The sequence below is a fragment of the Phyllostomus hastatus genome, unplaced genomic scaffold, assembly GCF_019186645.2.
Source record: "Phyllostomus hastatus isolate PE091 unplaced genomic scaffold, TTU_PhHast_1.1 phas_contig_80, whole genome shotgun sequence".
Classification (NCBI taxonomy): Eukaryota; Metazoa; Chordata; class Mammalia; order Chiroptera; family Phyllostomidae; genus Phyllostomus; species Phyllostomus hastatus.
Genome location: NW_025333960.1, coordinates 29,805,963 through 29,829,443, shown reverse-complemented (window position 1 = coordinate 29,829,443; position 23,481 = coordinate 29,805,963). Strand labels below are relative to the sequence as shown.

The window sequence follows — 23,481 nt, the reverse complement described above, 5'->3', positions numbered from 1 at the left end:
AAAAAAAAAAACAACCACCACCAGCACTTGGGAAAATACAGAATGACATAAACTGTATAGGCATTTTATTAGGGAGAAGAGAAATTACAGGAAAGAATTTAAGACTGGTTAATATAAGGATGTTCTAGTCAAATGTCTCCTTGGTTGGACTTCTTAAAAAAAAAAAAAGGACTAAAAAAAAAAAGAAAAATGCGAACTTCTGACAAGTTCAGGAGTACTCCGAAGTACAGTGTGAGGATTGCTGGGCGGGCAACCGGGGCTCGCCCACTCGCTGGAGGACCCCGTCCCATCCTTCGGTAGACATACAGTGGAGACCGGCAAGGAATGCTCAGGACTTTTAGTACACCATGAATGCCTTCTAGTTCATTTGCATTCCAAGTCACATCTCGATGACTATCCCCCTTGGTGGGTAACATAGTACTTGGTGATTATCAAAATGTCTCGGTGATTATCAAAAGTTGAGATTCTTAAACTAAAAGACGGATTTGACATGGAAAAAGAAGGACGCTTTCCCTCACTGCATTAGACACTTCTGCATATAAACGTGATCCTGATGTTTTCCTTAGTGGAGCAGGAAAATAACTACTGACAGGATGGTTTGGGAATCTGATATAATCCATCCCTATGGAAGCTGTTTTAGGATGTATGTACTCTAAATTACCTGAGAGTAATTATGACTATGGAGGATATCCAGTAGTTACTAGTTTTAAAAACACTGGGCTTGACAAGCAAATATGAACACCTCAACTTCAGGGCCTGGGCAGGGAGACATTTGTGGACTAATGGCAAGACAGACGGATACCCCCCTGTACTGGCTATTGTGTTAATGTCTCCAGAATTGTTCAATAGAATTTTCTAAGGTGATGGCAATGTTTTATATTTGTGCCATCCAATATAGTAGCCACTTGTTATATGTGGCTAGTGTGGCTGAGGAACTGAATGTGAATTTTACTGAATTTTAACGAACTTAAACGACCACATGTGGCTCCTGGCTGCCGCACTGGATGTGCAGCCTGGGAGCTGACACACAGAGACAAGCCTCCTGCCTTCCGCGAGGGCTGCTCATTGGTGACGAGAAACAGCGCACAGTTAGCGGAGCCGTCACCACACACGTGGCACGTGCAAGCGCCCACATTTGGCTAGTACTTTCTGGAACTAGTAGATGTCCTGGGCGATCTAAATGATTTCAAAGAGGAAGGTTTGTACACTAATGGTCCTTTTGATAGGATTTATGACTAAGTAACACATTTCTCCTTACAGAACCAGAACTGCCAATGAGCCAAACCAAAACAATCATAAGCACCACGTACAACTAACTGTGAGACTAGAGGGTGAGGGGTTGTCAGAAGCAGGAAGTTTCTCTGTGAATCATGGCAGTCTCTCAACCATGGTGGCTGGGGAAACAGCCACACTTCCAAGGTGTCTGGAGGCAGACCAGCAGGAGGGAGAGTGGGTCTGAAGACAGGCGGGCCTGAGCCTTACTCCCGATTTGACAGTTACTAGCCACGAGACCTTGGTGGGTCAGTATTCTAAGACAGTGATTCCTCAACCGGCCTCTGGACAACAGTATCTGGCCACGTATGGTTACATGTGCCATTAAAAGGGGGTTTTGTGGTCAAGTATGTTCAGGAAATGCCAGGTTAAACAAGTTTAAATAGGTGTCTTTACTGAGGGACTTCTCAAAGCCTGTCACATGCTGTGACTCTTGGTATGTATGGGGGTTGGTAGTACAGAAAGATATAAAAAGCATTTTCCAAACATTTTTGGAAACAAAATCCACTCCCTCCTCCCTCACTCCTTGTCTTTCTGGGTGACCACCTTGAGAGACATCAGACATCAGCGTTCTTTATACAATGAACTGCAACTGTTGCTGTAAGAACCTCCTTTTCTCATCTCTAAAACAGGGGTACCACCTCAGGTTTGCTCAGATCTCTCAATGAGGCCTAGCAGAAACTGACACATAGTAGACCCATGATAACTATCAGTTTCCCTTTCTTATCCACAGATCCAGGAACTCTTCAGATCCTTCTGAAGTAGCAACGTACATGTACACAACTATCACTAAACTATTATTTTTTTGACTTTGGGAGATGAAAATAATTGTGAACGCACTCATTCTTGGGAAACAGGCAAGAAATTAGAGAGTCGGTTCGTTAATTTCTGCTGAAGCCTCCTCCAGAATCTTGCTATCTCCATTAGGGTAGTCAATGTAAGCTGTTACAGGATTCCTGGAATCTAGTAAAATGGAATCTGCAGTCACTATTTTACTCCTTGCCATACCTAAATGTTTAGATATGAGAAGGAGTATGGATGTTAGTGGTTACGAGCACAAACTCTTGAGCCAGACTGCCTGTGTTCAAATCCTCTGTTACCCGAGCCATGTTGTTTAAACCATTTACGTATGCCTCACTGTACTGACCATGAAGTGGGGATAAAGCACCTGTATTTCAGTGTTAATGTGAGGGTAAATGGAATGCGCAACTGTAAAGTATTCAGATCGGTGCTTGACATGGAGTTCACGCTCACCAAATCTTAGGGTTATCAGATCTGGCCGGACAAACAACTGGTCAGTCCATAAGACTGGCTAAACCATCAGAGGTCTGTATTATTTGCTTTCTGTGGTGGTTTTTTTTTAGAATATTCATCTCCTGGATTAACAACTATTAGATACCACAATGAAACACATTTACTCAGTTCCAGGCCCCACAGAAACTTATGAGAGTTGGGCTCAGTGAAACCAGAGACTAAATCTCTCTTTTAATTTCCCTTTCCACTCTAAAATCCTATAATTTCAGGCTTCCCTAGGCCTTTGAAGTATGACAAAAGATCCTTGAAAGTCTAAATTCCAGTCTGTAGTGAAGGAAGGCTCACAGAGGTGGAGCTATGATATCAATCTTGAGAACCACGCGGCCCCAGAAATCAGAGCCTTCATCTGCAGAGTGTGGCCTACTACAAGGGCAGACAGCTTAAGGCCAGCTGCTTACTTAAGAACAAGCAGGCCACAGAGGGTTAAGTCTGTTCTTTATACAGAAAGCCAGCTGGCAAGAAGGAGGTAAAAGGCAGTTTGCCTTGGCAATCGTCTACTATGGGTTAGACAAGCAGTTCTTTGTAATGTGCCTATATTCTGGCCCAGCTAACAATGACTAGGTGTTGTCCAAAATTGGGTCAGTTCAAAGGAAAAAACACCTTTAGAATAGAATTCTCTATTCTAAAGGCAAGTTACAGGAGCAACTGATACAAATTTTCCCACGGTGCATCGCTTTCCCCAGGCTTTTCTCGAATGGAACGATGCTATGGCAAAGGGAACAGATGCTCGTTAATGAGGCAAGAAGCTGTGTACCCCTCCACTTGTTTGAGGGCAAATTCCTTAAAGCACAACAAAGTTCAGAGGCAGGGAATTTGCAGGCCTGAAGCAGCCTCAGTAACTCATGAGGATCAACACAGGAAGCTGCCTGCCCTGGTGCAGGAGAAACACGCCTAGATAGAATGGTTTCCCTCTAGCACACCACCATCTGGCTCCCTCTGTGACCCATTTGCTCCCCCACGTCCTATGTTTCTAATTTTCATCTTTTCCTCTTTCCCCTAACCCATCGCCGCCTCCTACCCCAAACCACCTCTTCACCCTTATCTTAGGAAACAGAAGTCATCAGAGAGCTTCCTCACACTTCCACCACAAACTACCAGCTTCTTCCCCCAAATCTCCCACTGACCCGCACTAGCCCCATTCCCTCACCTTCTCCCCTGACCCACCACTGCCTCCCCTCTGCCTCCCACGTGACTCCAGCAATCAGTAGCTTGATTCTAGAATATTCGCATTTTCTTTTTTGGGTAATTTGCATTAGCACACAGTTCCATCATAGCAAAAATTTAAAAATCCTTCTTTAACCCCATATTCTCCTCCAGATGACTCCCATTTCTCCTGTCTTTTTGTAACAATTTCTTTCAAGACATGTCCACTCATGATCTCCACTGTCTTTTCCCCAGGTCTCTTAAGGCCATCAGGGATTGTGTCCCTACGCACCTGCACAGGAAGATGGAGCACGCCTACAACTTCCCCCTTGCCAGTCCAATGGCCCATTCTCAGTGCCTTCTTACTTGACATTTCTGAAGTGTTTAATGGTCAGTCACTTTCTCTTTCTTGGAACAAGTCTCGTTTAGTCTCTGGGACATCACTGTCTTGGTTTCTCCTATTTCAGTGGCCACTCTCAATCTTTCCGGCAGATTCCTTCTCATCTTCATAGTTTCTAAATATGTGGAGTTTACTGTGGCTTGGTCCTTAGCCCTCTCCTCTTTTCCATCGGATTCATTCCTACTAAGGTGATCTCATGCAGTTTTGTGGGTTAAAAAACCACTTATATCCCCAACGTCTCATCCAAGCTGCAGATTTTTAAATGCAACTCACTGCCCACCCAACACCTTTTCCTGGATCGAACTTAACACGTCCCAGACCGCACTGTCAAATGCCTCCGCACCCGCTCTACAGGCCTTCCCATTCAGTCACACCAACTCCCCTGCCAGGTTCTCAGGCTAACTCTTAATGTAATCCTTGACTATTCTTTTCCTTTCACTTATATACCAGCTCTACTCTTGTTCTCTTATAGTTTTGCTTGACACAGCAGACAATGTGATCCTTTTCCAATGAAAGTATGCTCAAGTGTCTCTACGGCTTCTCATCTCTTCAGAATAAAACCCAACTTCTTTACCATGGCCTACAAGCGCCATGTGATTTGACCCGCACTACTTAAGGTCTTGACATTATTGTCTACTATCCTCTCCTTGTCCACTCCATTCTACACAAATGGTTTCTCTGCTGTTTGTGCAATGTGCCAAAGTACACTCTTGTCTTAGGGCTTTTGTACTTGTGTTTCCTAGACTACTCTCTCCCCCAAATTTACACGTCTTGCTCACTTCCTTCAGATCCCTGCTCAAAATCTGAGAGGTCTTTTTCAATTACCCTACATAAAGCAGCACCACTACTCTCACCCACTAGTCATTCTCTATCCCCTTTGCCCTTACAACCACCTGACATACTGTATGTTAAAAAAAAAATGTCTTCCTCCAGAGACTGTAAGACCCACAGAAGCACTGCTGTATTTCCAGTACTCATGTCAGTACCTATCACATAGTGGGTGCTCAAGTATTTGTTGGCTGAATGAAAGGAATGGAGAGGTGAGAACCTCCTACAAATTGAGGAGGTGGTGGCAGTGACTTTTCCTGAATGTCAATAATATTCAGCCGTGGGATGGGCCTGATCATGGTCCTGTCCACACATGTCATCAGTTGCTGCTGTGACTTACAAAAGGAAATTTGTCAATTTCTGTCACAGAAAGGTTGGATTATTTTTCCTATTTGGCTTCATGTGCTTTTTAAAAGTTAATTTCATAATTAAAAGTTTATAAAGACTTACAATGAACTGCAGGTTGACCCAGTACAACAAAATTCCTTTCTATAAGCAATGTATTTTCAAAAATTCTCTGGACTATTAAAAAAATGGTCATAAGCAGCTAAAGTGATTTATAAGCCACTACTGGGTTATGAAAATTACTGTCTTGACCTAATAAAAAGAGGGACCTTGTGGAGTTAGAAGATTATGAAGAAAGAAGACCTAGAATCTTTACAACCTGTTGATTTGGGGTATTATACTATAGCGAAGAAGAGAAAGAGAGACACTACTGCTCAGCGGGATAAAGCAGCATGAACCTTCTGCTCCAGTATCTAGGGGGAAAACAGTGAAATTACAAAAGCCTTATTTTTGAGGCTACGGAAACAACAAGATGAAGTATACTTTCAGAAAGGGAAGAGCCCCTGCTGGAGGAGTGCTGACAACCACCAGTTGTCTTCCTCCGTGAGGGCATTTGCTAAAGGTATGGGCTGAGGACTGGGTATGCCCTGGAAAAGTGCCTTTTCCTGGGGAAAGAGCACAGCAGTGTTTTGGTTGTGTGAGGCTGGCAGGACAAATTAACACTAGAGGAGCCCCAAATGCAAGGCTATTTGCCTGATGGGACATCTGCCGAGTCCAGGAAGCTAGGACTGGAAAAACAGAACAAAATTTTCCACAATCTCCTGGTGCTTAGCAGACAAATTCCTGCTAGAAAGAAGACCTGCCAAAAAATAACTGGTGTCCCCACTCAATCAGGTGGGAGGGTAAAGTACTGCCCTCAAACAAAGTTTTGCCTTTCTGTGGAAAGCAAAGTTTTGGGGGTCGAGGAGCTTAGAGATCCTTCCATGCCGTTACTCAAAAGCCCTGAAGGACCAGACCCAAGAAACATCCATGAGCCGGAAGTGAACTGAGGTTTTCCAAAATTGTAATCCAGGCCCGCATAGTTAAATCCTTGTTGTAGGTTGAACTGTGGCCCCTAAAACTCATATGTTGACATCTGAACCCCTGGTACTTTAGAATGTGATGTTATTTGGAGACAGTGTCTTTACAGAGGTAACCAAGTTAAAATGAGGCCATTAGGATAGGCCCTAATCCATATGTCCTTATAAAAAGGGGAAATCTGGAGACAGACGCGCACACAGGAGAATGCCACATGATGATGAAGGCAGAGACCCTAGACTGTCGGCAATCCACCAGCAGCTAGGGAGAGGCAGACAAGCATTCTTCCTGCAGCTCTCAGAACAAACCAGACCTGCCCACACCTTGATCTCAGATTTCCAGTCTTTAGAGCTGCGAGACAATAAATTTCTGCTGTGCAAGCCACTCAGCTGGTGGTACTTTACTATGGCAGCCCTGGGAAACCAATGTAGTCCCTGACTTGATCAGACCCCTGAGCTAAAGAGAAGGACCTATTTGGATTCCCTATAGACAGAGCACAGTCTCGGCTGGGAGGCAGAATGGGTGGCTACTGACAGTCTAGGAATACCGTGGAATAGAGCACAAGACATGGTTTCTCGTGACCATCCTGGTAATTAAACCAGAAGGCGAGAAGACAGGTCTCCCTCACGCCAAGCCGTAGGCCATGGGCACCCATAAAGATGCAAAGGCCAAACTCCAAAGCACAACTAACTGTGTTAACTAATTATAAGCATTAATACTCACATTACTTCAGGTTTCAAGAAAATTGGCTGCTGAATTCTAAGAGCAATTACTAAACGCATCATCAGAAATGAACCTGCTTACCAACGTTTTCCAACCTCCTCACCCAAACTGAGATTTAGAACTAAGAAAAAAAAAACGCATCTAAAAGTACAATTAATTATAAATGGTCTTGCAAGTCAGGTTTATTAATTTATCTTTACTTTGAAGTTCTTCAAGCTTTGATTCAGGTTAATTAACACTAGGACATTAGCTTTAGGAGTGTGTGGTTTCAAACAAATGGGTCTGTTAAAATAAGTCTGTGGAAGACACTAATATATTGTAACAAGAGTCCAACTATGAAAGGCTAGGGGTAGAGTATTCTTATTTAAACAAAATATAACATGCTAAAAAATTAACGAGGTTTTAAATTATGAGGTAGACTGTGTCAACTAAAAGGAATTTTCCCACACTTGTGGTTATGTAATTTCAATATGAAGAGATTCCCGTGTTGGAAGTTTAATCTCTATTGATTTTGATATATAAGTAAGAATGCAATAATCACACAGAATACATTTTCATTTACCTCTCCCAAAGAGAAATAGTGACGTGGAATCTGAGAATCAGGATAAATATTCTCCAGGTACCAAGAGAAAGGTTTGCATTGGAGTTTGTGTCTTAGACCAACTCTTGATGCTATATCTCCATAATCTACCTTTGTAACACCTGTTAAAAGAAATGAATGGGTGGCATTATTAATGTTCTATTGAGTAATACATTTCTATTTGTTACATCCAAGCAAAAGGAATGGGAGAAGTGGTACCATTTTGCTGATGTCTGACTATGTAAGTGATATACCATAAATGTACTTCCTCAAGTATAAAATAAGAAAATACAGTAGTGTATGTTTTTCAAAGAAAAATGAAATTTATATGAGAATGATATACACACTAATAATATAAATTAGAAGGGACCAGAGAACTTTAATATGTTAAGGCAACAACAAAGATCAAGATTTATTTTGCCCAATTTTTACACAGAAGTCAACTAGAACAACTGTTTCTAGTCAGGTCTCTCTCACACAACTCACGGAATTGTGCACCCTGCCACCTGACAGTCTTGTGGTAATTAAAAGCTGAGGATGGAATGATAAACACTGTAAGGCGGACTTATAGCTGATAACACCTATTTCCGCAAACCCCTGAAGAGTAGAGTCAGGTTTCCAGACAGCAGTCCCTTGAGGTGTACTACAGGGATCTGAACTGGCCTTGAGGCACTCAGCCATCTCACATCAATGGTGAATGTTTCAATTAGATGAAAACAACACCCCCCCAACCCCGGACTAACAGTAATTTCTACAATACCAGTCTGGATAATTTATTATTATTGCTAGTAATGCATTACACCAGGCATTCTGCTAAGTGCTTTTTATACTGTGTGTCAGTTCATTTATTTCTTACAATGTCTTACGATGCAGGTAAGTGTTTCACCTTTGCTCAAAGCTTCTTTCTTCCTCTTCTTACATCTCCTCAGAAGGCAATAGGATCAGGGACAAGAAAATTAGTCTTGTATTTCTAACACAAAATAATGCTAACCTGGAGAAATTATATAGAAGAAATTCTTGAATTCATCCATCCACACTTCTGCAAGTCGCCTGTTATTTTTATTAATAATCTGTCCTGTGCCTCCTGGGAATGTGTAAGGTGTAGCTTTCCGGAACACATGTCCAACATGGGAGCAAGTGACAATCTCCAAAGTTCCTCCACACTGCCAGATCTGAGAACAACCACCAAGAAGACTAGCTTCAAACACAACAGAAAGAAGTCGGTTCGTGTTATATTGAGTTCCACAGTTGGGATTTCATAGAAGCAAGGGCATATAGTAGAGCTCCTGTTACACGGTCATAAAACCAGTGCTTCTTCAGGAGCAAAACTTTCTCTGACTTTGGTTCTGATTAAACCCGAGGCTGAAGGTTAGATTAAAAAAACATAGGTTGAAGGCTTAGTACAGAAAAGACATAAGGTCTAGAAGCAGTATTTTCCTAACTGCAGACCGTGACTCATAAAAGGGTCATAAATTCAAATTTGATGAATTGCAACCAGTACTTGCTAACAGAGACATACTGTTTCATGAAATGGTTATGTTTTATGTGTTATGTGTACATAATGAATAATGCGTTTATTAATATGGTTCATAGTCAAAAAACTTTGACCATGGAGTATTCAGCCAGAGTCCTATCTGCTCCTCCTCCTCTAAACTCGTGTGACAGCCTGTACATTAAATAGAAGCTGGGGCGTGGAGAGGGACCTCTCACAAGTTCCTCAGTGAGACGGCGACAGCACATGCTGCCATCTTCGTAAGCACAGGAACAACATGGGGACAGAAGACAGAGCAAGTATGGTTCCACATCTTTATTTAAGGAAAGTATCCTTATGCTCCTTTCAAAGTGCATTTTTCCATAAAGTTAAAAATCTACCAATTGCTTACAATTAAAACACTGTGAAAGTTTTGATTTCATTAAATATTCATTCAGTATTTTCCCAGGATCATAAAGTGATAAAGCTGGACGGGGTCTCCAAGAGGACCCAGAGTCCAAACCTCTCCTTTTGTAAGAGGGCAAAGACACGCCCGAGGAGCCCAGTGAGCTCGCTGGTTCTGATTACAGTGCAGGTCACTGTGGTTTCCACTACAAGATATGTGTCTAGAATTATTTCAGGAATACACAATCTCATTTAAATAATATGTTGATTGTTTTTAGAGCCTGAATTACTTCCTTAAAAATAACAGAAATCAAAAACAAATAGGGAATCTTGTGTAAGTTTTATAGGTAGACTATTAAGATAACTAAATTTATTTGCTTAAAATAGTTTATAATGAACCCTTAATAGTATCACCACCTTTTTTATGGACTGGAGGGTCTGAATTCTGGTTAAACTCATACTAATTTCATTTTTTTTTAAATTTAGAGAATAACATGAATAATTAAAGCACATCCATACTTGAGAAGAGAAGATTGCTTTTTTCGAAGGGAACTTACCCTAAAGGAAATTTCCAGGTTTTCTCCTCCCCAAATATCCATTCCAGCATCATATGTTCCAATTTCCTGAAAGTAATCTCTGTCTATTGAAAAAAGGCCTCCTGCCATTGTAGGTGTTCTGAAATTCAATCATAAAATACTCTACTGTTAATTGTAACAATTTAAAATTTACAATCAGTTTTTGTTTTTAAAAGTCATTTTGTAACTGTTGACAACTACAGAATAAATGCTTATTCTTACAATCTTCAGAAACTGTCACAGCCCTTAGGGGCTTCCTTTGTTACTACGTTAGGTCAGTAGGTTTCAGACCTGACCTGCGCCCTGGCCCTGCTGTCACAGCTTCTGCCTGGACGTCCTCTCCAGTCCCAGAGCCCTTCCTGTCTCCAGTAGCTGTCTTGGTCCTCAGGCCCTGACTGAGCATCCACCCTCAAACTCCTCTCCATCTGAGAGTGGGCCTACTCCATGGTTCCCAACAACTGTGAAAGCAGCTGACGATGCTAACCAGTTAGACTCATGTTAGCAACCCTAACACCCCAGGTTCTACAGGGTGGCAAGTATTCAAAGAAACAAGATTAAATAGGATGAAAACAATGTGGCCCTTTCCCTATACATAGTAGAAACTTTTAGGAAAGAAGGGGATGGAGTACAGAATACAATCTACACATCCTTCTAAGGCAGTGATTTTCAACAGCAAGAGGTACACTGCTGTGCCACAAGAATTTTCAAGACATGCAATACCTGACTATTTAGTCAGGGGCAATGGCCCTTTCCCCCTTAGAGTGTCAAATTAAAAAAAAAAAAAGGCCAACACAACAACAGCCATCTCGTGTGAATGAGTCAAAACTGTACGTATTTTTTGTCAGATCAGCAAAAACCACTTTTTGGTGTGCTGCAGGATTTCACTAATTGGTTTATGTGCCACGAGATGAAAAAGGCTGAAAATCGCTGTTCTAAGGGGATCATCATCCTGACCAAGGACAGTACATACACCCTCTGCAAAAGAGGAACCCAGTTCATCAGAACATGGCCCTTGTATGCAGAGTGGGTGGGAATAGGCAGAATTAAGCAGAGAAATGAAAATGAAGGAGGTTTAACTAAATGAATACCAAACATTTGATTTCCTTGAAGAATGAGTGTGAAGGAAAAATAGACTCGACTAGGAGAAAAAAATTAAGTTCCAGGGAAGAAGACACTATGCAGACTACATTCTAAGACTAAGTGGGCCTCCTCTGCATCTCTAAAATGTTCTCCTCACAAGCTCTAGGGATGGTGGTGTGCTTGCTTTTCCAGTAGAAATAGTTGTTTCCACAAAGAAGTTAGGACCTATTTTGAGTTTAGAAGACAAAAAGAAAGTCTAATATCATTGGACTCAAAAGAAATAGGCCAATGCCCATAGTTATTTAGTACAGGGGTTTCTTGACCTGGGTTTTGGGGTATCTCTAAGTTTCCTAGAATCATACATATGTTATATCAGGGTTTTCAAACTCATTCTCCCCGGGGGCCACATCAGCCGCACTGTTGCCTTCAAAGGGCCGAATGTCATTTTAGGACTGTATAACTGTAACTACTCCTTAACAGTGAAGTGAGAGCTCGGCGCTGTCGCCGGGTAGAAACAAGGTGCTGGGCCGGGTAAGACAAGGTGGAGGGCCAGATCCGGCCCACGGGCCTTGTGTTTGCCACCCGTGTGCTGTAACTTCTGTTTGCGAATATGTGCCCTCCTGCTTAGAGGAGACATAGCTTTTATAGATTTTTCAAGTAAGTCCATCATTAATGAAATGTTTAGGAACCCTTGGCTTTGTTGGTGATCTGACCTGTCAGCAAAAGAGTGGAAAAATCCCTTTACTAATTTAAGAACTCAAGCTGGCTAGGGGGGAAAAGATTATAATTTTTGAAACCTCTCTTGTACTCTGCCAGAACAGGACTTGAATTTGCAGGAAGGCAGATCTGAGAAGCCCAGGACAGCAGAGAGCTACGTAGCCTGGTTCTGAAGGAACTCTCAGTGACTACAGAAATAGACTAGTGCAACTGGGATAAATCCTAGGATGGCTCAGAAAGAAGCTCACGGTCTCCTTCAAGAGTCCGAAAAGCAGGAAGATTTTTATCCCTTTCTGAAAAAATCTCTATATGACCAAATGTAGAACCAAAGAAAATTCAGAAGTGCATTACTGAAAAATCTTTTTTACACATTTGTTGATTCTAGTTATTTCTGTACTTCAAACAAGTCCCCTTAGCCCTACCAGCCAGTAACTATCATCCAGATGGTACAAGTCTGGATATACAATCTTATATTTTGATTCAAGGACCCAATTTTAAGCAATATTTTAACATATTAACACATAATTAAGCAAGCGGTAGTTTGACTCAAGTTCAATACTATTCTTAACTGAATTAAAACACAAATCTGACTTAGACATTTGCACAATGTTATTCATATAAGAATGAAAGACCATGTGTCACCATTTCTCACATGCACTAGATTTATATAAACAAAAAGTTTTAATTTTATTAATTGATCAGGGGGAAAAATCTGTCTTTAGAGTGATGACATAGGTGAAAGATGGCTCTTAACTACATATATGGTATCCACATGCTTCTCAAAATATACTTATAATCCTTATGATTCCCTCAGTTTCACAATCACCTACCCATAACGCTTTACAGAGAAAATGTCTGACAAGTTACCTGACAGGAAGAGTCCGATCCCCTTTCCTTCTGTCCATTTCTCTTTGGGGAACAGGGTACCAGCGGAAATTGAGCTTCCAGTTGAATCCACCATAGGTCATATCAGAACCTGCCATGTACTCAAAAGTATCATCACTGATCACATCAATGATAGGACATACCACTGTTTTCCTAAAATCATAAAAGCAAATTAAAAAATCTTTTAAAACTTTCCTTTTTGAGGCCTACTATAACAACTGTATACTAAATGTTTTAAAAATAAAAATACATTCTATAATGAGTTAAAGCCAATGGTAAAAAAATTTCCCGCGACAGCCTACAAAGCTAACATCATAATTATTTATCGTATTTGTAACTTTTTGATAACCTTCCATCCCTTTTTCATTCATGCTTTTACGTATTTGCCACAAAACTGCCACCATATCTGGGTATTTTCGCTATAAGTATTGCCAAAAACATCTTAGCCTCAGGCATTCTTGATGTATAACTAATTGGTTATAACAAAGAAATAATGACAAAGGGCATTAAAACTAAGACATAACGAAACATGAAAATGTAAACAACATTTTTAAAAACTTTATTTAAAGTGTCTGTAGCTTCACGGCAGCACTGCAAATAACTGACTTTATATTGTGGATTTTACCTATGGGAAACATGGGTTCAATTCTGCAACCTCGAAGGAGGGCTCTCAGCCTCTCTTTCTGCTCCCAATGTAGTATGCTTTGAAAAAAGAAACCAACTCCTGGGGCAAATCACCGTCATCTGAAGGAGATGCTGACTGTGTGAAGACCACCGCCATGTCTGCTCGTCACTGGCTGGACCACTGAGGGCCAGCTAAGATTTATATGTAATATAAAAATGGGAGTAACTGCAAATTTGTCAATGGAAAAATGAAACCAAACTGACAGTCAACCAAACCAAAACTGTCAACAGTTTATCTTTTTTACTACAGTTGATTGATTTGTCAATGGAGAAATGAAATGAAACCAACACCCCCCCCAAACTATCAACTAATTACTTAATCTTTTTTGTGGCAAACTGCCTCACAACCAGTTAGTTACTCAACAAAATGCTTGTGGCAAAGACGCTACAGCTAAAATACCTAGAACCATTTGGCACATGTAAAAATACTTCAACTATTTCTACAGTTTAAAAAAATAACTCTCTTACTGACTGCGCATTAAATCATTTTAAGCTAATAATTTTCTTCATAAGCAATTCTTAAACATCTGTGTTCCTTATAGTGTTTTGCTATTAAGGTACCACGTGAACCTGTTCATATACATTTTCCACTTCTGCTTTAAGTGTAGGAGATTACTAAATGCAAAGAAGGAACTTTTTCCTAAAAATTTTATTTATTTTTAGAGAGAGGGGAAGGGAGGGAGAAAAAGAGGGAGAGAACGTCGATGTGATAGGGAAACACTGATTGGTGGCCTCTCACATGCCCCGCCCCCCACCCCCGCTGGTGGCCGAACCTGCAACCCAGGCACATGCCCTGAGCGGGAATTGAGCTGGCGACCTTTCACTGTGGGATGACCCTCGACGGAGCCACCCTGGTGACAGCTCTTTCTGTTTTAGACTATAGTTTCTAAACATTTCTTGCTGGTGTAGTGAAGGCAACTGCCTTCTCCATTATGATCTTATGTTTGGCAACAATGCTCAATTATTATTTCTATTATTTTGTATATATGTTCTTTATAGAAAAAACACATCACCTGCAATTGACAGCACCTGTTCTTTTTTCCTTCTGATCTTTATACCCTTTTATTTCTTGTATGACTGTAAAACCTAAGACTTCAATAATCCTGAGTAACAGCAGTAACTCAAGGTATCCTTATCTTTCTCCACATCTTTTAAAAAATCCTTTTGCCCTAAATGGTGCGGCTCAGTTGGTTGGGTGTTGTCCTGCAAAGCGAAAGGTTGATGGTTCAATTCCAAGTCAGAGAATACCCTGGTCAGGGGTCGGGGTGCAGACGAGAGGTAATTGATAGCTGTTTCTCTCCCTTCCTTTCCCCTTTCTAAAAATAATAAAATCTTTAAAAAATATACTTTCAACATTTCTCCTTTAATATGATGTTTACTTGCTAAGGTTTTGTTTTGGCTTTTTTAAGCTGTCTTTTCTCTGATTAGTACATTTCCATTCTATAACAGTTCACTAAGTATTTTTAATTATAAATGGATCCTTTTTCTGTATCTACTGAGGTGATCACAGAATTTTAATGATAATCATAGGTTCAGAAATATGTTGATGGTGTATTAAGTGAATTAGTTTTATATTAAACTAAACCAACTGGTCATGAGATATATGTATATATATGAAATATTATATACATACATACATATGTGCATATATAACATATATATAATTACCCGCTTCCACTGGATCAGTTTGGCAGTACTGTGACATTTTTGTATTAGCATTCATGAGTGGGTTTGAGTAATTTTCCGTGTACGTCTTTCCTAGTTTTCCTATCAAGGTTATACTAGTCTCATTAAAATAGGTGAGTTGGTTCTCTAGTTTTCTATATTCTGTTTATAAATTCTTAGGAGAGATTTGTTTCCCTGCCACCACCTCATACCAAGGCTGAAACAGGCAAGTTTTCTTTGGTGTGGTGAAATTTATTTGTCCTTCTCACTCACAATGCGACCCAGACATCAGGGTCCCAGCTTTACACAGGGGTCTCCTCATCATCTTCCCACCTTCTGCAGGGCCTAGACCTTTTCTCCTATCCTCTCGTCTATGTGTCTTTTAAGGCAAAAGCTTAGTGTCCCCAAGTTCAGCAAAAACCAAAAGCTGGCTTTAGTGTCTGAACTGGTCACTTGTTCTCAGTTTGTTTTGAGATCTGCAAAATTTCTTACTTTGGTGCCAAGTCAGTGGTACATTTAAAACTGTTTTTTGTATTTTAGCCAGCAAGCCTTCCAGCTGAAAAAGTTATTCAGGATCCGTAATCTACCCTACAGCCCAAACTGGAATTCGTTGTGATTGTTATTTCAGCCAATTCCCCTTTCATATTTCTGTTGTCGCCTTACATTGCTTCTCTCCACAGGTTCAGGCATCTGCTCCATAAAGGTTATATGTTGTCTTCACACAAGCAAATATTTATTTCCTACATTAGTTACTTTATAGAAAACAATTCACAGAGATATTCTGTCCCTTCTTCAGGCAATGTTCTTCTTAAAGCTGCTGTATCTTCCCATTGCCCCAATGCTGGGTTTTCCTATTATTCATCTTTGAATGCGGAGAGATTTATGTTCAGGAATTGCTAACAAACAGGATAGATGTAGGGGCTTTGATCTGCACTATGCTCCACTTGACTACTAAGTTTAGCCTGCTAAAATCTAAGCCTCAATGTTAAGCTGACACAGACAGCCCCTAGCTCAAACTGTGATTACAAGCAGAAATTCAACTAATTGAGATCTGTCGAGCAGACTGAAGTTGAGCTTCTGATACACAGGAACTAAGCCAGAGCCTAGCAGTAGGTTGTTCTTGTAAAAATCTGTCTGCATTATGAAAGACTACAGCCATGGGCATCCACAGCTCCTGATGTTCTTCCTGTATTATCTAAGACTATAGTGCTTTTCAACATGCAATTAAGCATTTCAGGATGTAATACGTATCTCCCATCCCCTTCTACTTCTTGCTGTACTACAGTTCCAGCAAGGATGTAGACAGAGATGGGATGACCTGCCAGCCCTAGTGTAAGCTTTACAGGGTAGGGACAAGTAAAGAGCTTTATTCTACCTTCCCGGAGTTCACTGTCCATCTGTTCTGCTCCCGTTCAGTGAGCAGACTTTACACAGAGTATACATCTTAACAACATGCCTCCTAATCCATTCTCATTAACAAGACAGTTTACAAACACTCCTTCCAGACTTGAGAATATGGTCTTCTTCATAATTCCTTTAAAGTGCTCTTCAAGGGTATTTTAAAGGAAACTTCAGAGGAAATTATTTTTTTATTTATTCACAAATATAGAATTTTGCAACTTACCATTACAGTTCAGGAAACAAATGTATAGATCCCAGAAAATTACCTGTCTTGTTTGATCCGGGCTAAGAGAGGCTCCAGCCACCCCACTGTGCACTCGCAGTGGGCGTCTAAGAAAGTGATCACTTGGCCTTTAGACACAGAAGCTCCTTTTAATCTGGCTCTGATCAATCCAGAACGTTGTTCCATTCGAATGACATGAACCGGTACTTTTAATTTTTTCACATAACTCTCTAGAGGTCTTTTCAAAAAGTCTGAAAAATTAACAACAAAAATAACATTAAAAAGCTGTGACCTGGCATTATCCAGATGCAGAGCAATTTTGGTCTGCCATATTCACTCAACACATATTTACTGAGCACTTTCAGCAAGGCTCCCTGACGCATAGACCCGTTTTGCTCTAGGGAGCCTTTGTGTTTCCTGAGAGAAAGCACCAGGGCTGCCCCTACCCCAGTACACCAGGAATCAGGAGAGCCTCCGGGGTCAGGCTCAATTAGAGATAGGCACGTTACCACATTTCTCTAAGCAACTCTTTGTAAGGCTCCATTTTGCTGTTTCTAATCATGCTTTGGGATCAGGAACAGAAGGAATATAGTTCACAAGCATTAAATCCAGACCACAATAGAGAAAAGGAACAGAGTATGCAGTAGCTGTTAGAGTTCAGAAAATTATAGTAGTTCTTCAAAGGTAGAAACTAATTGTCTTATTGATTACAAGTCTTTGGCTACACAGTTCTTTTATCAGGAGGTAGAAGGGAGGTCAAGCTCAGAAGAGAAGTATTGGATTTTAATTGCAAGACCAAACAGAGATCCTTAACAGTCAAGCAGATCTAAGTAAAAACAGTTTTAGAGGAAAGAACAATTGTAGAGGAAAAGGGAAAGGAAGAGGAAGTGGGCATGTGAAATTAATAGCTATCCTGGAGCTGTGTGGATAGAGGTTATGACCCTAAGCTAAGGATGTGCTGCTGCTGAAGTACATAATTGACTTTAAAAAGTAGAAAAGGCTCAGCTTCGTCAAAGCAGAGAGAAAGAACTTTTCAGATTAGGTTATTTCATGGCATTTATGCCAGAGAAGCTACTGATGGTGGTATGGTCAAAGGTCTTTCCAAATAGTCCCCATACGACAGGTGTGAGGATGATCTCTCCAGGGAAGGAAGAACCTGAGATGGAACGAGTGGGTCTCCGATGACCAGCTTTGTCCTGTAGGACTCTGATAAGGGGAAGGTCATGTGAAATCAAGATATATGTATTAAGGGGCTCTTTAAGTCCTAAAAGTGGGGAACCAAAAAACTTTCTATATAGTGGAGAGGGAAGGACAGACAGGAGTGACATGGTTCTCATCTGCTTAACTGGTCAGACCAGAATAATATAAAGACTGTGAAAGAGAAAGGGCCTGTGGAGCACACTACCCCAAAATATCCATCATTTCCACTGCTGCTAATATATTTCCTAATATACTGGGGCTTAAAAAATATTTGAAAAACACCTGGAATAGAACTCCTACCTGGATCAACACTGTGATTTTATGAACCAAATCTTAGAGTCAGAAAGATATAATTTGAGTTTAAAAAGATAAGGGTAGTGCCAATCCCAGAGACAAGCGACACTGTGCAACACTAGCTATCCTGTGTCTGTTTAGCAGAATGGCAGGCTCTTGACATATTTAAATTCATTTAGTACAATGACACTGTGAGATTGTCACATATTTTAGAGACAAAAATCTAAGGCTCATATTATTAAATGAACTGATCGGGGTGGCCCAGTTTGTTAAGGGGTTAATCCAAGGTTCAAAGCCATGCCTGCCTGATTTTGAAGCCTAACTTTTCATCCATAGCAAGAAATCCCAGCAGGAAACTACAGAGAGAACAATTCAGGATTGTGGAATCACCTGGTCCGACACACACACAAAATGACATTAAGTCCCGAGTTTGACAGACCCTCATGTGGCAGGGTGTGAGGTGTATTCTAGCACTTTACCCCAGTCAAGGCTGGGTATGCCATTGACAATGTCCTTCCAGTAAGTTTTCTCCAAAATATGAGACAATTTAAAGTGCTTCTTATGAAGCAAATCAATCTAATTCCTGAATCTCACATCTTTGAAAGCTGTAATACTCTGTCCTGTCTATAAATAAAATGAAAAAATGCATGATTCTTTGGTCTGGTAGTTCAAAAAAGTTACTATTCCACAAATTTTCTTAACATCTTAGTTTGACACGTTTGTGGCGTCCATGCAATAAAGCTAAGAAATAGGTGTCTTCCTAACAGGTGATAGAGAATTATGGACTCAGGGCTGGATGAGAGATTAATAACTATTCAAGCCTCATTTTACGAAAAATGAGCATGGGGCAGGGCGAAGGGAAGAGTTAAGTGACTATGATTAGAAGCAACTGTGTCATTTCAAAATAAGAGAATCTTGTTTATTAGAATATCTCTACAGCTCTTAGCCTATAAATGGATACCTAAGCATCTCTCCATCAGACAGTGTGAAGCTGTCAGAGAGTGTGAGTGTCAGAACAAGCTTCACTGCTCATAGCAACATCTGAGAAATCTTAGCCAGAACTCTAAAAAACTGAAGAAAGAGCAAAGAATTTAGTATTTAATAAATCTGACTCCTAATCCCTACCAAGTAAGAACCCGTTTCCTTTTGTGTAAAATGAGAAAAACAACAGTCGTCTCAGATTAGGAACATTCTGTCAGTTCTAAGTTTGAAGATAACCTGAGATGACAATTACATAACTTCTGACATGAACCAGGGATTCACGCACTGTTCCATCAGAGACCCTGTAACAGTCAAGTTACAACCGACAGCAGTGTGCAGAGCAGTTAAGGGGCCAAGCCCTTGGTTTATGCTAAGCCTTGTTTTCCTCATCAATAAAATAGGAATAATTACAGCACCTACTGCACACTTCTTTAATAAACAGAGCTGCTGACAACTCAGCAGGTTAACTGTGAGATCAAGTATCCTGAGGCCATAAGCAGACCGAGCATGCTACACAACCTAATTAGGAAGCTTGCATAGACAAAAAAGTGAAAGCAAGGGTTAACTGACTGGTAGATCATTCAGTCACACATTAAATAATTCTGTTTACTAAGTTACAGGCACTGTGGGAGATTATGGTGAGCAAGGAGACTGGATGGAGTGTAGAGTCTAACTGGGGGTCAGGTGGAGAGATGGAGGGAGGTGGGCAGGAGACAGTCATAAATAGACAAGTAACAGTCTCTGTTAAGAGCTGTCAAGGAGGATAGAGTGTTCTGAGATGTGTTCAGAGAGATATAACCTGACCTTGGGAGGTCAAGGAAGGCCTCTCTAAATATAATTTGATTCTGAGTAAACATTTGAGCTGGGCTGTGGAGAAGGGGTGGGCAAGGGAATGGTTCAAGATGTGACTGACGAAGCAGGAAGAAGCCAGGTCATGCAGGCCTTTCCTCTAAGGCAGGGGTGTCAAACTTATTTTCACCAGGGGCCACAGCAGCCTCTCAATTGCCTTCAAAGGGCCAAACGTAACTTTCGGACTGTATAAATGTAACTACTCCTTAACTAGGGGTAAGGAGCTCGGCGCTGCCTCCAGGTAGAAACAAGGTGCCGGGTGGTGGAGGGCTGGATTCTGTCTACGAGCCTTGTGTTTGCCACCTGTGTTCTAAGACTTAGAGGAAAGATTTTAATCAGAGAAGTAACATGATCAGAAAGGCTCTTGAGGTGGGGTAGGAGTGTATGTGAGAAGACTAGTTGGTCTACTTCACCATTTGAGGTGAGAAGTGTTGGTGCACTGGATGTGTCTCATGAAGAGGAAACAGAAGACTTATTAGAGAGTTACTTAAAAATAAAAAGCTTGCTCTGGTTCCTATTCCTAGGCCCAACAGGTACCACCTAAACAAGAGAGCTGAAGAAAATTCTATTAGATAATTCTCAGTCTGGATAGCAAGACAATTACAACCACAAAAACACAATGCCTACAGGTTTCCAAATAGCAGAAATGATGACCCGAGCTAAGCTCCTGAGGCTTCCTAGGCAGAAGACAGTGGAGCAGCAGACCCCAGACTGGGGGTCCTGGGGTAACACTGAGGGACCTCGCTTAGTGACTAAGAGCCCCAAGGGGGACAGTGAAGTAGACGTCTGCCTGCACGTTTTCTCTTACAGATAAGGAAGGGAAAAAATAACTAGTAAATGTGACTTTGTCACTTTAGAGTTATGGGCACATGGGTCTTTCTAATGAAGCCACATCCTACAAAAGAGCATTCCACACAGCCTTCTCCGGCACCTAACAGAGTAATAGTGCAACCAAAGGCGGAAATGGAAAAGTAATTCATTTCATCTGAAGAAAAATATCTCTCCTTGAGGAATATTTAATATGGCAAATATCAGCATATGAGTAAACCAAATGCAAGTCACTTGCAGTATAGATGTTTGTACAGATCACTGCTTAAAAGAACTTGAGTTAATTTTTTTAAAGAATTAATTAACTCCTAGCTAGCAAAAAATTATCCACGAGGTTTATGCTCCTATTGTCCACAGTAATTATTTAAATGTATTCTTAATTTATAACAGCTCTCTAATTTTGACATTAATCACATTATTTATTATACAATAATTTTATTTTTTACATGATTATCAACTGTTTTCTTAATTAAATCAGGGAGATAAACTATAAGGTACATGAGAAAGTAGGACTATACCTTATCCTTCATTTATATCTCTGTAATCTGGCAAAGTAATAAGACTTAAATTCTTATTAATGTGCAAATTGTTCCCAATATTATATGAGATGATTAAATTTAATTATGGTTAAGTGTACATATTTAGTGTAGGCACAGGAAGGAGAAGGTATAATACTTGACCAAACTATCCTAGCAGATGCAGTAAGAGATTAGGCAAGGGACTTGAAGATACTAGTGAAAGGGATTGATGTGATGGGTCAAGAAGTTTAAGGCTGATCATGGAAGGAAGGGAGAGCCATTCTCTGTAGTTCCCTCCAAATTTTTCTCATGTGAGCTCAGGAATGTTGGGGAAATACATGGCACCAATGATCCTAAATAGATTTGCCTTGGGGGTGGCGGTAGGGGGGAGGGCAGCTGGGGAAATGCTGCGTGACTGAATTTAACAGGGTTCTTTATTGATGGACTAACTGGAGCCTTTTCTACATTACCCTGTACTGTGAAATCTCCAAGCAGCATTTAGAATAAATAAAGTTAGGCGGGGCTACTTTTAATTAATATATTTTTCCAAAAAGAGTACTTCATGAAACAGTTTGAGAGATTTTAAGCTCATGAAAAGTTCTGAGACTCTTGGACGAATATTTGTTTGGACAAGAGTCACTGTAGAGATTTATTATGAGATCAGAGTCATATTATATACCATTTTTCTTAACTTCCTTCCTCATCCTATTATGCTCCTAGCTATAGCACATTCCTGAATTTAGAAGTGGACTAAAATGGGAAAACACATGAAGAACCTGGAAAACTAAGGCTCACCCGCTTAGACCTCACTCTGCTGTCAGAGATACTCCCCACTGTATAGGCAACTAAATTTCTCCATCTATGGCTCTAAACAAGATCCAGTCTCTCTCCAATACCTCAGAGCTGCAGCTTCCCACAGAGAAAGTCCTAATAAAGTTATGTGGATTTATTCACTATTCTTTATAAATATAAATGTTCATTTTATATAGCATTACTTCTTTTTAAAAACAAGGTTGAGACACAAATTAAAAGCTAATTAAAGTAATATTTTAAGTTTCACAGTATCTAATTGTTTTGCATATGTGAATGAGTCCAAATGCCACAAATATTTTTAGGATAAATTAGAAGTCTGTATAAAGTTATTGGGTTAAAAATGATAGCAACTATTTTTTAAAATCATTAATGACAAAAGGTGTAGCATATTATTGGTGTTACAATGTAAAGTTTACCTCTTTCACTGGCATCATCTACTAGAACAATTTCTTCTAGCATGTGTCTTGGTGAGCGATTAATGACACTATGGACAGTTCGCAGAAGTGTGCTCCAAGCCTCATTGTGGAAAACAATCACCACACTTGTTGTAGGAAGGTTATCTGGATACACCTTTGTTTTACACCTAGAGACAAAGCAAATGCCTTTACAAAGAGGGACTGTTAGGACAGCACAACGAATGAATCCAGACTAGAAAGGGTAATAAAACAATGAAAACAGTTTGCTCTCGTGGTGGGACTCTTGGTAACTTTTCATTTATTTAAGTTTCGGTTAATGTTGCATGTTTAATAAATAGTATCTGTTTAAAGTTATGTATTTAAATTAAAATTATTTTAAAGAGGTCAATTCTTTAAAATTAGGCACTTCTTCCTGATGAATGTTTTCTGTGAATTTAACAGAGAAGGTACTAAGGCTTTCTCATCAACCCCAAACTGAATTTATTTCAAGAATCCAGCTGGACAAAAATGCTCAGAACCACTAGAATCTACACAACTTAATAATCTAAACAAAAACGTACCTCCCACAAAGAAAGAGAACTAATATTCACCGAGTGTCTATGGTATATTGGGGACTTAGGATTCCTAACAATTCCCTGAGGTACTGGGAGCCACATTTCACAGATGGAAGCTGAGGACAGAAAGAGCAAGGGGGTGGCAAGGCCTGACTGAGGACTCCACGGTCCACGCCCTGCTGACCAAGCTCCTAATGCAGCTCCTTTACACTGAAATATCAACACGCATCTGGTTTAGTAAAGCAGTGTCTAGAAATGCAATCATCAAAAAGACCAAACACACTAAAAAATACACGCACA

The 23,481-nt window shown here is 40.4% G+C and overlaps 1 protein-coding gene across 1 annotated transcript in view; it reads right to left on the bottom strand.

The window, feature by feature from the left end:
• The window catches only part of GALNT1 (polypeptide N-acetylgalactosaminyltransferase 1), an 82,251-nt gene that overhangs the window by 14,763 nt on the left and 44,007 nt on the right, over positions 1-23,481 (bottom strand). Inside the window, exons 4-9 of the mRNA XM_045849862.1 lie at positions 22,628-22,794; positions 16,772-16,979; positions 12,738-12,908; positions 10,056-10,173; positions 8,614-8,794; positions 7,605-7,744 (exon numbers count right to left, since the gene is read on the bottom strand). Of these exons, the coding sequence (XP_045705818.1) occupies positions 7,605-7,744; positions 8,614-8,794; positions 10,056-10,173; positions 12,738-12,908; positions 16,772-16,979; positions 22,628-22,794 (985 nt within the window). The remainder of the gene's footprint in view (positions 1-7,604; positions 7,745-8,613; positions 8,795-10,055; positions 10,174-12,737; positions 12,909-16,771; positions 16,980-22,627; positions 22,795-23,481) is intronic.